At 43.5% G+C, this 19,787-nt stretch overlaps 1 protein-coding gene across 1 annotated transcript in view; it reads left to right on the top strand.

Annotated features, from left to right (window-relative positions):
• Window positions 1-14,340: 14,340 nt before the first annotated feature.
• MUSK (muscle associated receptor tyrosine kinase) overlaps window positions 14,341-19,787 on the top strand; it is a 93,331-nt gene continuing 87,884 nt past the window's right edge. Inside the window, exons 1-2 of the mRNA XM_048851104.2 lie at window positions 14,341-14,611; window positions 19,192-19,318. Of these exons, the coding sequence (XP_048707061.1) occupies window positions 14,533-14,611; window positions 19,192-19,318 (206 nt within the window). The 5' untranslated portion in view covers window positions 14,341-14,532. The remainder of the gene's footprint in view (window positions 14,612-19,191; window positions 19,319-19,787) is intronic.

Below are 19,787 nucleotides of genomic sequence, written 5' to 3'. Positions count from 1 at the left end.
GCTGGTTGCAGAATAGAATTTGACACTCATTTGCTGGGCAGAGCTTGTCATGAATGAGTGGACCAGCTCTGGGGGCTGGACACGTAGGAGAGGAGCATGACCACTTGTGACCTGTTGCATCCCTTGGGCTTTTTGAAAAGCTCGGGCGCTAAGTTGTTCTGGTCACAGTAGATTCCCCCTTGTGATTTCAGTGGCACGTTATATTCTGCCTTTCATTCTGTCCTACATGACTATGAACCGTTAAAACCGTTGTCACATTGCACCTTAGAGATGGTTACATTTTAATGATTCCTGACTTCACTGACAGCTTCAAATACACAGCAAGGACAGAATTTGGCCCATAGTTTGTAGTCTGCTTATGGTGAGGCCAATATATGCACCAAAGGTCCCCTGAAGGAGTACTTAGCCTCAGTGATATGAATCTCAAAAGTGAACAGTGCTTTCATTTACAGCTTCCTTCACACATGGTTTTAATGTCAATCAGCTGCAGCTTTAACTGAATATAATAAGTTTTATAGTTTTGTTCCATTGCTCTTGATCCAGAATAGGTCTAATATCTTGGTTTGAGGGCTTCTTAGCTGCTAGATATTTAGAGGTACTGGCTGATTAGATTTCCAACCATCTGCATCTCTTTCCTTTTCCCCCATGAAACATATTCAAGGAATTTGGAAGAAATATATTGCTGTCATGACTTAAGGCTTGTCTACATGGGGAAATATCCTGGAACAGCTATTCAGTACTTTGGAAGTAGATTAAGCTAAGCCACACCAAGGCACTCAGGGTATGTCTACACTACGGAATAAGGTCGAATTTATAGAAGTGGGTTTTTTAGAAATCGGTTTTATATATTCGAGTGTGTGTGCCCCACAGAAAATGCTCTAAGTGCATTAAGTGCATTAACTCGGCAGAGTGCTTCCACAGTACCGAGGCTAGAGTCGACTTCCGGAGCGTTGCACTGTGGGTAGCTATCCCACAGTTCCCGCAGTCTCCGCTGCCCATTGGAATTCTGAGTTGAGATCCCAATGCCTGATGGGGCTAAAACATTGTCGCGGGTGGTTCTGGGTACATATCGTCAGGCCCCCGTTCCCTCCCTCCCTCCGTGAAAGCAAGGGCAGACAATCGTTTCGCGCCTTTTTTCCTGAGTTACCTGTGCAGACGCCATACCATGGCAAGCATGGAGCCCGCTCAGGTAACCATCACCGTATGTCTCCTGGGTGCTGACAGACGTGGTACTGCATTGCTACACAGTAGCAGCAACCCATTGCCTTCTGGCAGCAGACGGTGCAATAAGACTGGTAGCCGTCCTCGTCGTGTCCGAGGTGCTCCTGGCCACGTCGGCTGGGAGCGCCTGGGCAGACATGGGCGCAGGGACTAAATTTGGAGTGACTTGACCAGGTCATTCTCTTTAGTCCTGCAGTCAGTCCTATTGAACCGTCTTATGGTGAGCAGGCAGGCGATACGGATTGCTAGCAGTCGTACTGTACCATCTTCTGCCAGGCAGGCAAGAGATGAGGATGGCTAGCAGTCGTACTGTACCATCTTCTGCCGAGCAGCCATGAGATGTGGATGGCATGCAGTCCGTCTGCTGCCAGCCAAAGATGTAAAAGATAGATGGAGTGGATCAAAACAAGAAATAGACCAGATTTGTTTTGTACTCATTTGCTTCCCCCCTCCCCTGTCTAGGGGACTCATTCCTCTAGGTCACACTGCAGTCACTCACAGAGAAGGTGCAGCGAGGTAAATCTAGCCATGTATCAATCAGAGGCCAGGCTAACCTCCTTGCTCCAATAAGAACAATAACTTAGGTGCACCATTTCTTATTGGAACCCTCCGTGAAGTCCTGCCTGAAATACTCCTTAAAGTAAAGCCACCCCCTTTGCTGATTTTAGCTCCCTGAAGCCAACCCTGTAAGCCGTGTCGTCAGTCGCCCCTCCCTCCGTCAGAGCAATGGCAGACAATCGTTCCGTGCCTTTTTTCTGTGCGGACGCCATACCAAGGCAAGCATGGAGGCCGCTCAGCTCACTTTGGCAATTAGGAGCACATTAAACACCACACGCATTATCCAGCAGTATATGCAGCACCAGAACCTGGCAAAGCGATACCAGGCGAGGAGGCGACGTCAGCGCGGTCACGTGAGTGATCAGGACATGGACACAGATTTCTCTGAAAGCATGGGCCCTGCCAATGCATGCATCATGGTGCTAATGGGTCAGGTTCATGCTGTGGAACGCCGATTCTGGGCTCGGGAAACAAGCACAGACTGGTGGGACCGCATAGTGTTGCAGGTCTGGGACGATTCCCAGTGGCTGCGAAACTTTTGCATGCGTAAGGGCACTTTCATGGAACTTTGTGACTTGCTTTCCCCTGCCCTGAGGCGCATGAATACCAAGATGAGAGCAGCCCTCACAGTTGAGAAGCGAGTGGTGATAGCCCTGTGGAAGCTTGCAACACCAGACAGCTACCGGTCAGTTGGGAATCAATTTGGAGTGGGCAAATCTACTGTGGGGGCTGCTGTGATGCAAGTAGCCCACGCAATCAAAGATCCGCTGATATCAAGGGTAGTGACCTTGGGAAATGTGCAGGTCATAGTGGATGGCTTTGCTGCAATGGGATTCCCTAACTGTGGTGGGGCCATAGACGGAACCCATATCCCTATCTTGGCACTGGAGCACCAAGCCGCCGAGTACATAAACCGCAAGGGGTACTTTTCAATAGTGCTGCAAGCTCTGGTGGATCACAAGGGACGTTTCACCAACATCAACGTGGGATGGCCAGGAAAGGTACATGACGCTCGCATCTTCAGGAACTCTGGTCTGTTTCAAAAGCTGCAAGAAGGGACTTTATTCCCAGACCAGAAAATAACTGTTGGGGATGTTGAAATGCCTATATGTATCCTTGGGGACCCAGCCTACCCCTTAATGCCATGGCTCATGAAGCCGTACACAGGCAGCCTGGACAGTAGTCAGGAGCTGTTCAACTACAGGATGAGCAAGTGCAGAATGGTGGTAGAATGTGCATTCGGACGTTTAAAGGCGCGCTGGCGCAGTTTACTGACTCGCTTAGACCTCAGCGAAACCAATATTCCCACTGTTATTACTGCTTGCTGTGTGCTCCACAATATCTGTGAGAGTAAGGGGGAGACGTTTATGGCGGGGTGGGAGGTTGAGGCAAATCGCCTGGCTGCTGGTTACGCACAGCCAGACACCAGGGCGGTTAGAAGAGCACAGGAGGGCGCGGTACGCATCAGAGAAGCTTTGAAAACCAGTTTCATGACTGGCCAGGCTATGGTGTGAAAGTTCTCTTTGTTTCTCCTTGATGAAACCCCCTGCCCCTTGGTTCACTCTACTTCCCTGTAAGCTAACCACCCTCCCCTCCTCCCTTCAATCACCGCTTGCAGAGGCAATAAAGTCATTGTTGCCTCACATTCATGCATTCTTTATTCATTCATCACACAAATAGGGGGATGACTACCAAGGTAGCCCAAGAGGGGTGGTGGAGGAGGGAAGGAAAATGCCACACAGCACTTTAAAAGTTTACAACTTTAAAATTTATTGAATGCCAGCCTTCTTTTTTTTGGGCAATCCTCTGTGGCGGAGTGGCTGGTTGGCCGGTGGCCCGCCCACCGCATTCTTGGGCGTCTGGGTGTGGAGACTATGGAACTTGGGGAGGAGGGCGGTTGGTTACACAGGGGCTGTAGTGGCGGTCTGTGCTCCAGCTGCCTTTGCTGCAGCTCAACCATACACTGGAGCATACTGGTTTGATCCTCCAGCAGCCTCAGCATTGAATCCTGCCTCCTCTCATCACGCTGCTGCCACATTTGAGCTTCAGCCCTGTCTTCAGCCCACCACTTACTCTCTTCAGCCCGCCACTTACTCTCTTCAGCCCGCCACTTCTCCTCCCAGTCATTTTGTGCTTTCCTGCACTCTGACATTATTTGCCTCCACGCATTCGTCTGTGCTCTGTCAGTGTGGGAGGACAGCATGAACTCGGAGAACATTTCATCTCGAGTGCGTTTTTTTTTCTTTCTAAGCTTCACTAGCCTCTGGGAAGGAGAAGATCCTGTGATCATTGAAACACATGCAGCTGGTGGAGAAAAAAAAAGGGACAGCGGTATTGAAAAAGACACATTTTATAAAACAGTGGCTACACTCTTTCAGGGTAAACCTTGCTGTTAACATTACATACATAGTACATGTGCTTTCGTTACAAGGTCGCATTTTGCCTCCCCCCACCGCGTGGCTACTCCCTCAACCCTCCCCCCTCCCTGTGGCTAACAGCAGGGAACATTTCTGTTTAGCCACAGGCAAAAAGCCCAGCAGGAATGGGCTCCTCTGAGTGTCCCCTGAAGAAAAGCACTCTATTTCAACCAGGTGACCATGAATTATATCTCACTCTCCTGAGGATAACACAGAGATATAAAGAACGGATATTGTTTGAACACCAGCAAACATACACTGCAATGCTTTGTTATACAATGATTCCTGAGTACGTGTTACTGGCCTGGAGTGGTAAAGTGTCCTACCATGAAGGACGCAATAAGGCTGCCCTCCCCAGAAACCTTTTGCAAAGGCTTTGGGAGTACATCCAGGAGAGCCGCGAATGCCAGGGCAAAGTAATCCTTTCACATGCTTGCTTTTAAACCATGTATAGTATTTTAAAAGGTACACTCAACGGAGGTGCCTTCTCCGCCTGCTGGGTCCAGGAGGCAGCCTTGGGTGGGTTCGGGGGGTACTGGCTGCAGGTCCAGGGTGAGAAACAGTTCCTGGCTGTCGGGAAAACCGGTTTCTCCGCTTGCTTGCTGTGAGCTATCTACAACCTCCTCCTCATCATCATCATCTTCTTCGTCCCCAAAACCTGCTTCCGTATTGCCTCCATCTCCATTGAAGGAGTCAAACAACACGGCTGGGGTAGTGGTGGCTGAACCCCCTAAAATGGCATGCAGCTCATCATAGAAGCGGCATGTTTGGGGCTCTGAGCCGGAGCGGCCGTTCGCCTCTCTGGTTTTCTGGTAGGCTTCCCTCAGCTCCTTCAGTTTCACGCGGCACTGCTTCGGGTCCCTGTTATGGCCTCTGTCCTTCATGACCTGGGAGATTTTGACAAAGGTTTTGGCATTTCGAAAACTGGAACGGAGTTCTGATAGCACGGATTCCTCTCCCCACACAGTGATCAGATCCCGTACCTCCCGTTCAGTCCATGCTGGAGCTCTTTTGCGATTCTGGGACTCCATCATGGTCACCTCTGCTGATGAGCTCTGCATGGTCACCTGCAGCTTGCCACGGTGGCCAAACAGGAAATGAGATTCAAAAGTTCGCGGTTCTTTTCCTGTCTACCTGGCCAGTGCATCTGAGTTGAGAGTGCTGTCCAGAGCAGTCAAAATGGAGCACTCTGGGATAGCTCCCGAAGGCCAACACCGTCAAATTGTGTCCACAGTACCCCAAATTCGAGCCGGCAAGGCTGATTTAAGCGCTAATCCACTTGTCAGGGGAGGAGTAAGGAAATCGATTTTAAGAGCCCTTTAAGTCGAAATAAAGGGCTTCATCGTGTGGACGGGTGCAGGTTTACATTGATTTAATGCTGCTAAATTAGACCTAAAGTTCTAGTGTAGACCAGGGCTCAGTGTGGAATAAGAGTGCCCATAAAGGGAGTTAGTGCAGAATAGCTATTGCACTTTTAAATTGACACCCTGGCTCATTTCACAATAGCTTCCCCATGTAGATAAACCCTTAGAGAAATCACATCCCCCAGCCCATCCTGTTCAGAGGAGACTCCAATTGGAAGAGCGGATATAGCAATAGTTACGTCTTCTGAGATACCTGCATCAAATTTTAATTTTTGCTCAAAGTGAAATTTATGGAATGTTCAGAGAACTTCCATAAATGATCGATCTGGGCAGCATCTACATCTTCGGTCTTTGACACAGATCAGAATTTTCAAATTTGAGTGCCTTCATTCTGGCAGCTAAATCCAGACTGAGTACCTAAATCAGGTTACTAATTAGAAACCCTGAAAGAGATCCGCTCTCATTGTTCACAGCTTTTGGGTCCTTCTGGACTCCCGTATGCTAGTGGATATCCAAAAAGTCCCATTACTATCTTTGAATGGCCAAGAATTTTCCCCCTCCCCTATTGGAAACCAGATCTAGCGATACCGATTCATGTACTCACAACTTCCAGTCTCGATCATTGCAGCTCATTAGATCTAGGACAGAGGCCTCACTCCCTGAAAGAGCTCCAGCTTCTACAAATTGCAGCAGCCCCTCCCAGGTCATCGCAAACCTGTCACCCTAGTGCTCAGATGTATGTGCCCTGTTGAATCCAGAGTACAGTTCAAGGTCTCAGCCCTTACGTTCAAAGACCTCCATGGCGAATGAAAAAAAACAAGATGTCCCTTGCACCCTGCATGTTTTTTTGAGCTGTCAGACATTACACAGGTGAAATCCTGGCCCCACTGAAGTCATTGAGCGTTTTGCCATTGTCTTCTATGTGGCTAGGATTTCAACCTAGAAATTCATGTACAGATGGAGAGAAAGGGTATCTTTTACTCAAGTGAACCCTTCTGTATAGCCTCATCCACTGCATAAGAACGGAACCCTCTGCTAGCCATGAGACTTAGTCTTGTCACATTGTGATTGCTACTGTGAGGTTAAAGTGGCATCCATGGTTCCTAAGACCTATACGAGCCATTCCTACATTGATGACTATAACCGACTGGTAGGATTCCTCAGTGCTCATGCAGAAAATCTTACTGATCCCATCACCGTTCCCCAAAATGTCATCATAGCGGACTTAGTCCTTGGTTGCATGCTTTCTGGAAGGGCCTCTCTCAGAGGCTGAGCCGCACGCTTACAGATAACAGATGTCCAGCGAGGGACACATGAGATTTCAGTTTGACAGAAGTAGTTTATGCACCAGAGGACATATAAATTATCAATCTGCTACTAGGAAATCCCCCTCCTGCTACACACACACACGCACGCACGCACCACTCTCAGCAGCTGGAGCATATTAAAAGGAGGGGGAAAAACTCAAGCCTGGTGTAATTCCACTGGAGTCCGTGGAGTTACACCAGGGATTAATTTGGCCCAATGCTTTTTTATATGCCAAGATACTGCAAAGCTCTCACAGAAGAGGCAAATATTATGATAAATCCTCAGCAGGAGAATCACTTAGCGGCACAGTTTACTACGATTTCATATTAAACTATTTTGGGAAACGAAGCCCAGCATTACTCACTCATCATGTGGCTGCTGGGACAAGGTGCTGCTGCCCTTGTCATCCCAAAGATACGTGGGTTGTTACATGGCTCTTCAAGAAGGTTCATTTTGCTTAAAGGCGTGGGTATGTTTGATGGGTCTTGGGGTACCCAGGACTGTAAGTCACCTTGTTACCCCTGCCTCCAGCATGAGGGAATTTTGCTGGTGGTAACTAGATGTTAGCTCCTTAACACCAGCCTGTTAGCTACCCAAGCACTCTCCTCTGGATTAACAATATATGCGCCTCAGCCCCTGACTCCCTTTGAAGCGCTGCTACAGAAGATTTGCTACAGAAGCGAGAAACATCTGTTAGCCATAGTGGGCGAGTCTAGAAGTCTGCCGACCCTTACCACATTGTTCAGGAAGGACTCCTACAACGAGAGCTCTCCTTTTCAAGTCACAGCAATGCTTTCATATTTGTTCTTTGCTTTCTGTTATTGAGAGTGTGGCATTACTTCTCCATCTCCAAGAATAAACATAATTGAGACAAGAAAAAGCTCTTGGCTACACACAGAAAAATACCATGATACATACTAAAAGCAGAGCTGTGCAAATCCTGGTGGTTTCCCTCTACAGGGGTCTGTGTTATTTTTTTTCTCTGGTTTTGTTTCGTGAGGATTCACATAGCCTGCGTTTTGGTTTGAGTTTGGATGAACTCAAAATCTCAAAGTGAAACTCAGTCAAAATGAGAGCGTTTCACCTCAAGAAACTTGCAAATTTCACCAGATTCTGATGCACCCCCATAAATCAGCCCATGTTCTCTCAAAACTGTGCACACACATCCTCCAAAGGGGCAGAATTTTAAGATACTTGGCTCCTAAAGATGCAGATAGATGCCTAAGGGAGTTTACAAAAAAGTGCTTAGGTGCCTAACTCTCATTGTGGGAGGCTGGCACTTTAGAAAATCCCACTACACCTATCTGCATCTTTAGGCACCCAAATACATTTAAAAAACTAGCCCTGTGTGCGTCAGGTAACTTTCTGAAAAACCTGATCTGGATGTACAGGTTGTAACAAACCCTGTAACCTGTGACTTGTATGAGCTTTCATGCTGAGCTGTGAATATTTTGCACAGTTCTGGTTGATGTCTTGATAGGGTGAATGACAGCAAACAGGACAAACCTACAGGGCGAAACTCAGCCCATTCAGGTCAGTTGCATTTTCCTGTGCTGGAGCTAAATTTGACATGCAAAACAGTACAGTAAGTACAAAAGGAGCTATGTTTTGCTTTTATTAATTATATTATATTATAGTGACTAGGGCTAGTTGAAAATTTGCCAACAAAACTGTAATGTCAGTTAAACTAAAAAAAGTGTCTGCTTTCAACACAAAATTTAAATTTCTTTGTCAACCCTCCTGTCCCGCAGAAACATCTGAAAACAGAAATATTGCCATTTGGAAATGCTGTTGCAGTGTCTCATGGGAGTTGTAGTTCCGTTACCTCGCGGCTCCATTTTCTTCTTTGAGCTAGGATCTTGGGACAGACTACATCTGCCATGATGCACATGGCCAGGGACTCCCATGATAAACTGCCTCCCCACTCCAAGAGGGGAGATTATGGTGCCTCATGGGACACAGGCTGACCAGGAAGTCCAGCCTATCTAGCAGAACAGGAGCATCAGGTGTCTGAACTACAGCTCCCTGAGGCACCAAAGCAGGGGTTCTGAATCAAAATATTACTGCTTTGTGGCCAAAATGTTTTGGTTTTCAGGTTTTTTTTTTCTATATGAAATTTTTACCAAACAGATGTTTTCCATCGGAAATTTATAGAAAAGACCATTTATTCCATTGTTGTCAAAACTTTCTATGAAAAAGTCTATTTTCCAACCAGGGGAAGGGATTATCAGAGGTGCTAATAGTAATTAACGTGTGACGCAGGAGTTCTGGGAAGAGACAACAAAACTTTATTTCCTGGCTCCTGTTCATTGGTGCGGTATTCACTCAATAACATCTACTTTCACCATCTGGTCAAGTTCAGGTTTACTTTATTTCTCAATGCCACACGGTGCATGTATTTTGGCACTGCACTGGGATCTATCTCAACGTGATGTAGATCCTTAACGCATCCCAGTCCATTACACACCTCATCATAGTCTTTATTACATTTTGCATAGATCACCCCCAATTACCATTGAAGTCTATGGAAGCTGCGAGCGCTCGGCACATCTGAAAAATCAGGTCCCCTGTTTAAATAGCTAAAAATAGATTTGGGTATCCAAATTTGAGAAGTTTGGCCTAAGTCACAGGGGAAGTCTGAAGTGGAGCTGGGAATGGAATCTAGGTTGTCTAGATCTTCCCATACGATGCTTTAGACATGAGAGCATTCTGCTTTACAATGACAGATTTTATGTGAATTTTCAATCTTACTTCAAGCTTTAATAAGTGATTTTCTTTTTATGCCTTGGAATCACATGCATCAGGTTCCATCTTCTAGTCTAAGATTCCATATAATAAAATGCACTCTGCATCGCTTTGTAAGGGACCACGTAACTGTGCATTTCTGTGTAAGAGCCAATTTTGCCAAATGGGAATGCACTGGGAAGTTCTTTATCCCTACCGAAAGGTAAAGGGGTTGGTATATTCACCTGATTTCCATGTAGGCTCTGCTAAATGTTTCTAAATGTGTCTCTGATTTCTCACTCATTGAGCTGTTGCACCACGTGATAGAGTGAGTTTCATAAATCAATGGGGATAGTGGCCCAGGAGTTTACAGTCCTCTTACTACATTTAGAGTCAGAGGGGCTGAAACAAGAGAACAGTGAACACCAAGACTTTATGCACCTGCTTGGGGTGTCACTCTGTAGAGAAATCAAAACCACCACCAGCTGGCTCAGAAACACAGCAACAGATTTCTTGTGGCACTGTTGCTGAGGATAACTAGGCTGTAAGATTTTCAGCAGTGAGGTGAAGCACTGGCAAGCTGGTACTTCACTGAGAAGAAATGTGAGGTCTCCCAGTTGAGGGAGGCCCATGTATAGTAAAGGATTAATCCGTAGTGATCAGCTAGGGAACAAAGATAGCCACATCTTAGCTGTACGCTTTGTAGAAAAAGGGCACTGCTAGCAAAACTCAAATGTAATATGTGAATCTTCTTCCCTCAGATATCCCTATGCAAACTCAGTTACATCCTGTAACTCCAGTGACCTGAGTAACAGAAGGCAGTGCATGGCTCGGTGTCAGCTTGCATGTCTGTGTGAACGCGGTGGATGGAGAAAGTGTGGAAGTAAATGAAAGATGGTTCTCTCCCAAATTATACCAATAAAGTGGAAATGTTTCAGGGTAGGGGGCTCTGTAGGGACTGAACTGACTTTAGCTTTGAAGTGATTCTCATACAGCAGAATTGCGTTATCTGAGACCAAGATTTACCATATACATTTAAAGCCTAAGTTATTGGGCTTTTGTGTAGGGAACACCCCCCCACACCCACCAAGCCACATGCAGGCCACAGGGCTGAAACAGCTGCTCCTTTCTCTGCACTCCCACAATAGGAGAAAAGAGATTGGGCAGTTGCAGTTTGGGTGACTGATGCCTCTATTTCCCATATGGGCCAGTCTCTCTGGCTGGACTACAATTCCCATGATACACCCCCAATAGTGACTCCAATGAGCCACCACATGCCCCAGTCAGAGGGGAGACTGCACTGTAGCATGGGGGATGTAGTCTGGCCAGAGAGCCCAGGCCACAAGAGAGACTGGGAGCCTCAACTATGGTACCACTAAATATAATGAACTAATTAAAAGTCTGAGATAATTTAGTCTCAAAATGAGACAATGAAGAAGGACTTGACAGAATTATTCAGCATTATGAATGGCAGAGTGAAAATGAATTCATCCCTTCATGTAATTAGAGAACAAGTGGGATGATTGAACTAAAGAGAAGCAAGTTTAGAATAAATTTAATGGAAATACTTCTTTACACAGATGAGATTGGAATTCAGTGCTGCAGGAGGTTGTTGAGCCTAATTAATAGTAATGCCATGGGGCTGGGTTTAAAAGCTGGATAATTTTATGATCATTAAAAACATTTGTAGCTGTATGAGTTAAGAACATAAGGGCAACTAAATATCATGCTTTACTATGCAAACTGATTGCCTTCAATTATGGACAAGGAATTTCCCTGCCCCTGCACACATCATGGCAGTTAGCTAGATGCCTTACAAGGGAGGTTTGCATATTTTATTAATGTGTCAAGTAATGACCACAGTCAAACATAGGATATTGGATTAGATTGGTCAATGATCACATCCACTATGGCAGATCCTATAACTTAAAAAATCCAGCACAATATATAGCAAGAGAGTGTTATGAGAATAATGGAAGTCTTAGATCAGGGGTCTCAAAGTCCTGGCCCGCGGGCCATCTGCGGCCCGAGAACCTCCCCACTGCAGCCTGCAGAGGAGAGAAGCATGCAGCCACGCTGCTGGCAATGTCTGCTGCAGGCGCCGCCCCCTGCAGCTCCTATTGGCTGGGGGAGAGGGACAGAGATACCATCACTTGTCGCTGGGCAGAGTCAGCCATGGAGGCAGCATCACTTTTCTCCACAATGAATATAAACAAGTCAAAATACCAAACACAACTATCTGATGCCCTCCTTGCTGCAGTCCTGAAGGTTTCAACTGCTCAGTCACTGAGGCCAAACATCAACAAACTGACAGAACTGAAGCAAAGACTAAAAACTCTCTGGCAGGCGAAGAACTGTATAAAGTTGTACAACAGTTTTATTATTTCTAAGAAATTCAAAATAAAAAAATGGTGTTCTTTTCTGAACACCATCTTCAGCGACATTATTGGCCCGCTGGGAGGATTTGAGGACTGGCACTGGCCCTAAGGTAAACTGAGTCTGAGACCCCTGTCTTAGATTCTTCCTCTAGGCTCCTGACAAAGGAGATATTTGTCTAGCGTTATAATGCAGAAAGAGTTTAGATACTATGCTGAAATAAGAGATTGGGCCAGGCTGCTGAGTTCAGATGCAAAGCCAGTAATGTCCAGATTTGAGACATTGTTTTGATTTGGGCCCATTTTTCATTAAAATATTTTAAAATATATATGTTTTTCTTTACTGACATGTCAAGGGAAAAAAAAAGGAAAATACAGACTAACACTACCCCCTGACACTACAAGCCAGATGTTTAAATTAAGACAGCACTTGTTATTACTGATATCAGGAATTACACCTAGCAGGCAATATGCACGAAGGGCATGGGGTGAGATTCTCATTGACCCCTCTCTGCTTCCATGGAAGTCTCTGATGCATCTACCACTGACTCCAATGGGAGCAGAGTACTTAGACTATCACTGGTTGCTTTTGAAAATCCACCCTCAACTTTTTGTTATACATGCTGACTTTGGAGGTTAAACGGTAAGTGGGAGTCTGTGTTACATATCTCATTGGTAGAAGACGACTGGGAAGCTTTATGACAGAGTGTTAGAAATACATCCAATTCATGATCACTACACTTTTTCAAAAACAAATTTTCAAATAGACTTTATGGGACATCAAAGCATCTCCATAAAGCAGATTTAGCTAAGCATAACAATAGCTGAAGAGGCTGCCAGCCATCAGCTAATCTTCAGGACCAATCCAGAGTTTTGGCTGAAATACTTTTAAAGACCCAAGATTTCATGTGGCACTAAATCATAATCCTGTTACTTGAAATAAGAACAGCCATACTGGGTCAGATCAAAGGTCCATCTCGGCCAGTATCCTGTCTTCTGGCAGTGGCCAATGCCAGGTGCCTGAGAGGGAATGAACAGAACAGATAATCATCAAGTGATCCATCCCCTGTCGCCCATTCCCACAACAAAAAGGCAGTCCCCTACTTTTGTTCATGTTTTTCCAATATCTGTGCTCTGAATCCAAGCCTCACATATCCCCCCTTCTCACCTACTCCTCCATCAAGCCCCGTTGAGCTTTTCACTCTATGAGATGTTTCAGGACTGCTACTGCCCCTGCTAGTTCTCCGTGGATAGGTAGGACTTTTCTTCCTTCCTTGACCACCGCTTTAGCACATTCACTACACGTGTCTCCTTGTCTACAGCAGGCACACAAGGTGGGGGATGTGGGAAGAGCCCAGATATTTGGTCATTGCAATTCAAATAGTTGTTTAGGTCTATAGTTTCAAAAGTTGTCACTAATCTTGGGGTCCTCAGTTTTTCAGTGCCCATCTTCAGGAAGTGAAGATACAATGAAGTACATTAAAAAAAAGCAGGCACCTAAAATTAGTGGCCACTTTTGACCATTTTGAGTCTAACTTTCCAATCTGCACTGCTGGCATTGTTGGGACACATGCAAATGCTGGACATCTGCACACACAAATAATAAATAAAATTTATTTAATTATATAAATAAATAAAAATTGGGTGCATATGTAGGTATTGAGGTACCCTTGAAAATGTGCTTTGTTTTTCAATATAGATTTGGCAAATAATAAGAAATCACAGAGATAATCATGCCTAGATTTCACATGTATATTTCATAAAATGAATACATCAACTGTTGCCTGAATTGACCATGCTGTTGCTGAGATTATAATAAAATACACTTGGTCCTCCAGAGCACAAATTGAGAAACTTCCCCTGGTAGCAATTAATCTTTCACTTTCCCAAAGCTTGTATGGGTTCAAGAGTCTATTTGCAGGACATGACACTGCTTTCTCAGTTTGCTGCAACAAATCTGGAGAACTGACAGTCTCCTTGACAAACAAGACAAGCTTTCAGTTCACAGGTTCAAACATATTGTGCTCTAGCAGATGTATATACTATGCAAAAGAAAAGTGTTATCTGAAGTGGAACAGGTGGTACATTTCAGCTACTCACCAGGGATTATGACAAAAGAGAGAGAGAAGGAGAAAAAGAAAGAGAGGACCAAGTTGAAAGAAAATCCAGTGTCACTGACAAATATACGTATTACTAGTGTATTTACCTTTGGCTGGGGTAAAGGCATGGCAAGTTGTGCTGTACTGGGTCAGGTTATTATTTTGGAAAGGCATTTGGCCATTGTATTCCACACTCTTTGCTCAAAAGGAATTCTAAAGGGATTTGCTTTCTCTTGTTTCATGAGCCTCACATTTTCATACTGACCTAAGTGGATGCACACCAGCTGGCCATGTCCATCACTGCAGCCACGTCTGAGAATTCCTGATTATAGTTAGATCCCATACACTCCGCAGCAGAGACGGTCATTAACTGAGGCACTTTGTAACAAACCATGGTTTAAAATGAAACCGGCAGGGAACTCAATGCACTTTGCCTAAAGGAGCCTTGTATGATTCTGGATTAACCATGAAAGACTTAATGAACATTCCACTCGTACATATCTTCACTCTGGCGGCCTTCAGCTTAGCTGAAAAACTTCCAAAAGGTTTGTTTAAACAGCCTTCATCTTCTCCTAGCTTTTGTGACTGATTAAGGAGTTTTTATAAGGACAGGCGAGGCTTGAAGGGGGGACCCTTGTGTCAATACTGAAAACTGTATAAATGTAAGGCTTTCAGTTTCACTAGTTTGGTCATTTCTCTATTGTCTTTAGAGGATAACAATGAAATAATCCTGCATTTATACCTAAAGCTGAAGGTTGTTTATTTACAAATAGCACTTAGTGTCACTGTAATGGGCAAGGATGTTCTTTGGGTCCAGTTTGCGTGGGATGGGTGTTGTCATGTCAAAGAAAGCTCCTAAGACTTAGCTGCTGACTGGTATACTATGTGTTAGGGTCAAAAGTTTTATGATATTCTTGTGCATCTATGTATGTATATGTATAAATCGTATTTGTATATATAATGCATATACATGTGTATATATAAAATGCCTACAAAATGCATGTATATATATATACACATACACATGTATCATATATTAATATCATATGTCATTTATATTATACATACACACACACACCAATATGAGATTCTAAAAATCTGTTCAGAAAATTCTGAGAGATGCAAATGCAACTTTATTGTAATGGGAACTGAAGATTTACCATATGGGAACCGAACTGTCAGCCAGGTAAATGTAACTTTTTTATTTTTCCATATTGATTATTAGGACTGGATCAAAATATACCATAAACTACACTCTCTGTGGACAAAGAAATTTAACCCAAGAGGAAGCTGCTAGTCACTTATTATGCCAGTAGCTCTGCCCAAGTCAAGATTAATACCTATAACCGGTGATCAGACTGTTTTCCTTGCTTTCCAAATTTATTGACATGGAAATTGGCCCCAAGCTTTTGTGTTAAGGCAGCAACACTAGATAAGGCTCGGGAAGAGCATGGTAGATAGTAGCAAGACTGGAGAGACAAGAAAACAAAAAGAGATAGAAGTGATTTTTCTGATACCATCATGCAATGAAGAGACATCTGCCCTTTCATGAAACATCTGCACTGGATTTTCTCTTTAAGAAAGCTAAACATCATGTTCATGTCAATTGTCTTGTTTCATGAGAGAGTCTGAACATGTGAATGCAACCAAGTGTGCTGAAAAGACCACAAAGTAATATTTTTGATAGGTTTTGCAGCAAAGCTGGACCAGCAATGGTCAGAAATACGCACAAGAGAAGTTCATAGTTAGAGAAGTTTCACTATTTCCAAGAGTCTACAATTCTGGAATGGGGGTAAATTTTATTTTTCTGTTTCATTTGTTCACTTAAAAAAGTTTAAATTTAAAAATAAAAAACAATCCAGTACTAACTGATGGACTGCACTTAGAACAGGGTCCACTATCTTCTCAATGAAAGTAACAAACACTAGAAACTTTTAATATTGACCGTGAATCCTTTTACTATTTCCTAAACTTACAATTGATGCCCAGGAAAATGGCACCTGAATGGCCTTAAGGATGGAGCAGTTATATGTCTTGTTGTGCTAGTTAAAGTTATACTTGTTATCTAAAAATATCAGGGCATAGTCTTGACTGACCTGAGTGCCGCAGCATGCAAAAGTCTTGGCCGGTTTCTCAAACCTAGGCACAAGGTACTATGCATTTTTCTCAGTTAATTTAACCATTGGCAATATGGACACCATTGGATTTGATGTGATTTTCTGTCTGGGAAAGCATTGGTTCTCATCAAAACCAGGACTTTTTTTATGTCAATCTCTAAATAAGCACCGGTCACTGCCATTTTGGAGATCTCGCTCTGGACAGAAACAAAATGGTGGCACGGCCCACAAATTACTGCGTCACACAAACACTCCAAGTACTTCTTGGACCTGTGTCCTTCTTTTCTCTTATCCTAGCAAAATAATATTTACTCAATCTTCTCTATTATCCCAACATTAAATTTTAATATGGGAAAATAAAAAAGATAGGAAGGAAAGTGCAGGATACTCCCAGTTATTAACATTATGGTTATAAAGGCTTAGAAAGCAACAGAGGGCACTGTTAACAAGTTTTCCTTTAACTGTTTTTCTGATATTAGTTGTATGGATGCCATTCCCTTTACGTATAAGGGTTAATCCTGCTCTGAGAGTTATGCCATTAATTTGAATTGGGAGCTGGATTAGGCCCATAAAGCATAATAGCGCTAGTGCCAATGGTATCTTATCTACCAATAAAAAGGTAAAATAAAACTCTTTAATTGTGCCCATTATATCTGTTTACTCCCTGACTCTGAGGGATCTTGTTTTGCCTGATGAGCAAAGTACTATCAATAATACATCCAGTAGATCAGCTGTTACTGCTTTCTCCCTCAACATAGCTACATTTAGCTCATGAATACAATCAGTATGCAGTATACAATATGCATTTGAGTTAATTCATTAATTAAAGTAGCTTGAGATCAAAATGCACCTTTCCACAGCTCTAGGCACGCCAACATAAATTAAAATATCGCATGCAAGACAGCCATTGCAACCGATCCATCCCATAATAGAACCCAGCTATAAAATCTGATTCACAAAATAACTAAACCCTCTTTAAAATGAACAGACTTAGGGCAGAAAACGTACTAGCAATAATAAAGGACTTCAAAAAGTGCCTATAGTGTGTTTTCTCTAACATTTCAACACAGTTTTTTTCTTGGCATCTTTTTCAATAGGACCTGGAGTGAAATCCTGGCTTCACTGAAGTCAGTGATAAAACTCCCATTGACCTCAGTGGGGCCAGGATTTTAACCCAGCTGTAACACTTGCGAACAAGGAGGAAGGGACTTCTTATGCAGTAATAAACACACACCCTGCATACTTTAAAGCAGTGATAACCTGATGCAACTATCTTGTTTCTTTTAGCTGCAGAATTATGATTTGTTTTTCACATATATGTAATTACTGATTACTATGAGCAGTTTGCAGTCATATTGAAAAGAAATGTTATTAGCAGAGACATGTTTTAGTAGCAATTTTCAAAAATACTGGACCATGACATGAACTTGAAAGATATAGTTAGCACGAAGGGCCTGAGTCTCCTCAGTTTTACTCCAGTTGGACTCCATAACACCAATGGAATCCTAAGTTACACCCAGGTAAGTGAGAAAAGAAGCAGGCACAAATTCTGTACTATACCATCTAAATATTCTGTCTCATTTTTACTGGAGTGCCTCACATTGCCATATGTTTTTGGTGCATTTTAGTGCTCAGGAATATTTAAGATTGAGTGTATTGGCTACAGAGGAAGCAGACATAGTGTAGGCAAACATTTTTCCACCAAGAAACATCAAAATGTAGCAGAGATCTCTGCAGTAAACACAGTATATCTATTTAGTAATGTATGTGCGGGAAAGGTAATTTTCTTTGTACTGTTTAAAGGTCACTGGAATTTCTCTTGTTGCTCCTTCATGTTCACTGCAGTATTTCACAGAGAAGCAGACGGCTAGTTCAAATATAGGCACAGCTGTCAATGAAATCCAGTGTACCAAGTACTGGATGTACGTCTCTACCAGTCATACATTAAGAGTTACTGGTTGTGTATTTTTGGTTGCAGGGATCACCATGGGGAGGGAAAATAATTATGAGAGGTACCTTTTGATCGCTACCAACTATGCTTCAGCTTTTACCAAGTGGCATGGAAAATACCTTTCCAAAGATAAAGCAGCATTTCAGTTGATGATGGGTGCCCAATAATAAATGTAAGCGATAGTTATTTATCATCCGCATCACACTGGGCACGAGCTGAGTAAGGAAAAAGAAACAAGAGGTTGTGTGTCAGTCAGGCTGTAGTACTGACGTACCTCAGGGAAATTTATAAACTATCCCTATGCCAATAATAGTATTACACATTTAAAAAAAAATGAAGAAATACAGAAGAACTGAAACAGACTGCATTAATGACACGGATTCCTGAAGCTCACATATTTTGACATCAATGGCGCACCACCTTATACACTCACACCAAGGTGTCAAGGAGCCCCCTTATTCCCACATATGGATCCAGTATTGCTGGTCCATGCAAGGATGAGCAGCTGCTGTAGGGGCCACTAGTTCCCCTTGTGTAGGCAAGTAGTGTGTAAAGCCTAGGATCTGCCCCCCGCCCCCCAACATGCCAACCACTGCTGTTGAGCAGGCATGGAGGGGGAAGCAGGGACTGAACTGTGACTCTTTGAATCACACCAGGTTTGGGGTAACTTCATGGACTATCCCTTAGAGAGTTTAAGAAAAAAACAAAAAACATGATAAAGAGACCAGGTAATAAGTGCCCATGGAAACCTCAGTTCAACTGTTTTAGTGCAGGAGGCCCAGTGTGTATTGGAAGAGCGTGCAGATTTGCGAGTGATGAGGATGCAGAGAATTGCCAGCCCCACTAGCCAGTTATAAGTGGCCTAGTTCTGTGTCAGAGAATTACTGAATTCCAGGGAAGGGGTTGGGAGGTGACCCCACTTACATTGACTCTGCACAGCAGCGGAGTCCCATTGGTTTGTGCCCGTGAAGTCAACAGGCAATTTGATGATTTTGCAGACATTGCTCAGAAGAAACCCAGGCCTGAAATCGCATGTTTTCTCCCCTTCTTTCTGTAGCTCCCCTTATCAATACTCCTCTGGAAACCGTGGACGCATTAGTAGAAGAGGTTGCTAAATTCATGTGTGTAGTGGACTCCAATCCTGAGCCAGAGATTACCTGGACACGTAACAACATTCCCATCAGGTAAGTATGAAGTACTATGACAGCTCAAGGGGACACCGATTAATCTAGAATCAAACCAAAACTAAAAGTTTCAATTCAGTTCAACCATCCAAACTGAAATATTTCGATTCCAGAATGTCAAAACATTTCATTTGTTAGGAAATGTTGAAACAAAATGTTTGGAATCACAGTTTTTAGGCTGGTTTCAGAGTAGCAGCCGTGTTAGTCTGTATTCGCAAAAAGAAAAGGAGTACTTGTGGCACCTTAGAGACTAACAAATTTATTTGAGCATAAGCTTTTGTGAGCTACAGCTCACTTCATCGGATGCATTCAGTGGAAAATACAGTGGGGAGATTTCGAAAGCTTATGCTCAAATAAATTTGTTAATTTTTAGTCTATTTCCATTCCATAAAACGTGTGGATATTTCGACTTCTTATCCCAGTCAGGATTAAAACAAATTTTGAAATACCAGAATTTTCTGCAGGATGA

The sequence above is a fragment of the Caretta caretta genome, chromosome 5, assembly GCF_965140235.1.
Source record: "Caretta caretta isolate rCarCar2 chromosome 5, rCarCar1.hap1, whole genome shotgun sequence".
NCBI lineage: Eukaryota > Metazoa > Chordata > Testudines > Cheloniidae > Caretta > Caretta caretta.
The sequence above is the reverse complement of the archived record's forward strand: the minus strand, read 5'-3'. Positions and strand labels throughout refer to the sequence as shown.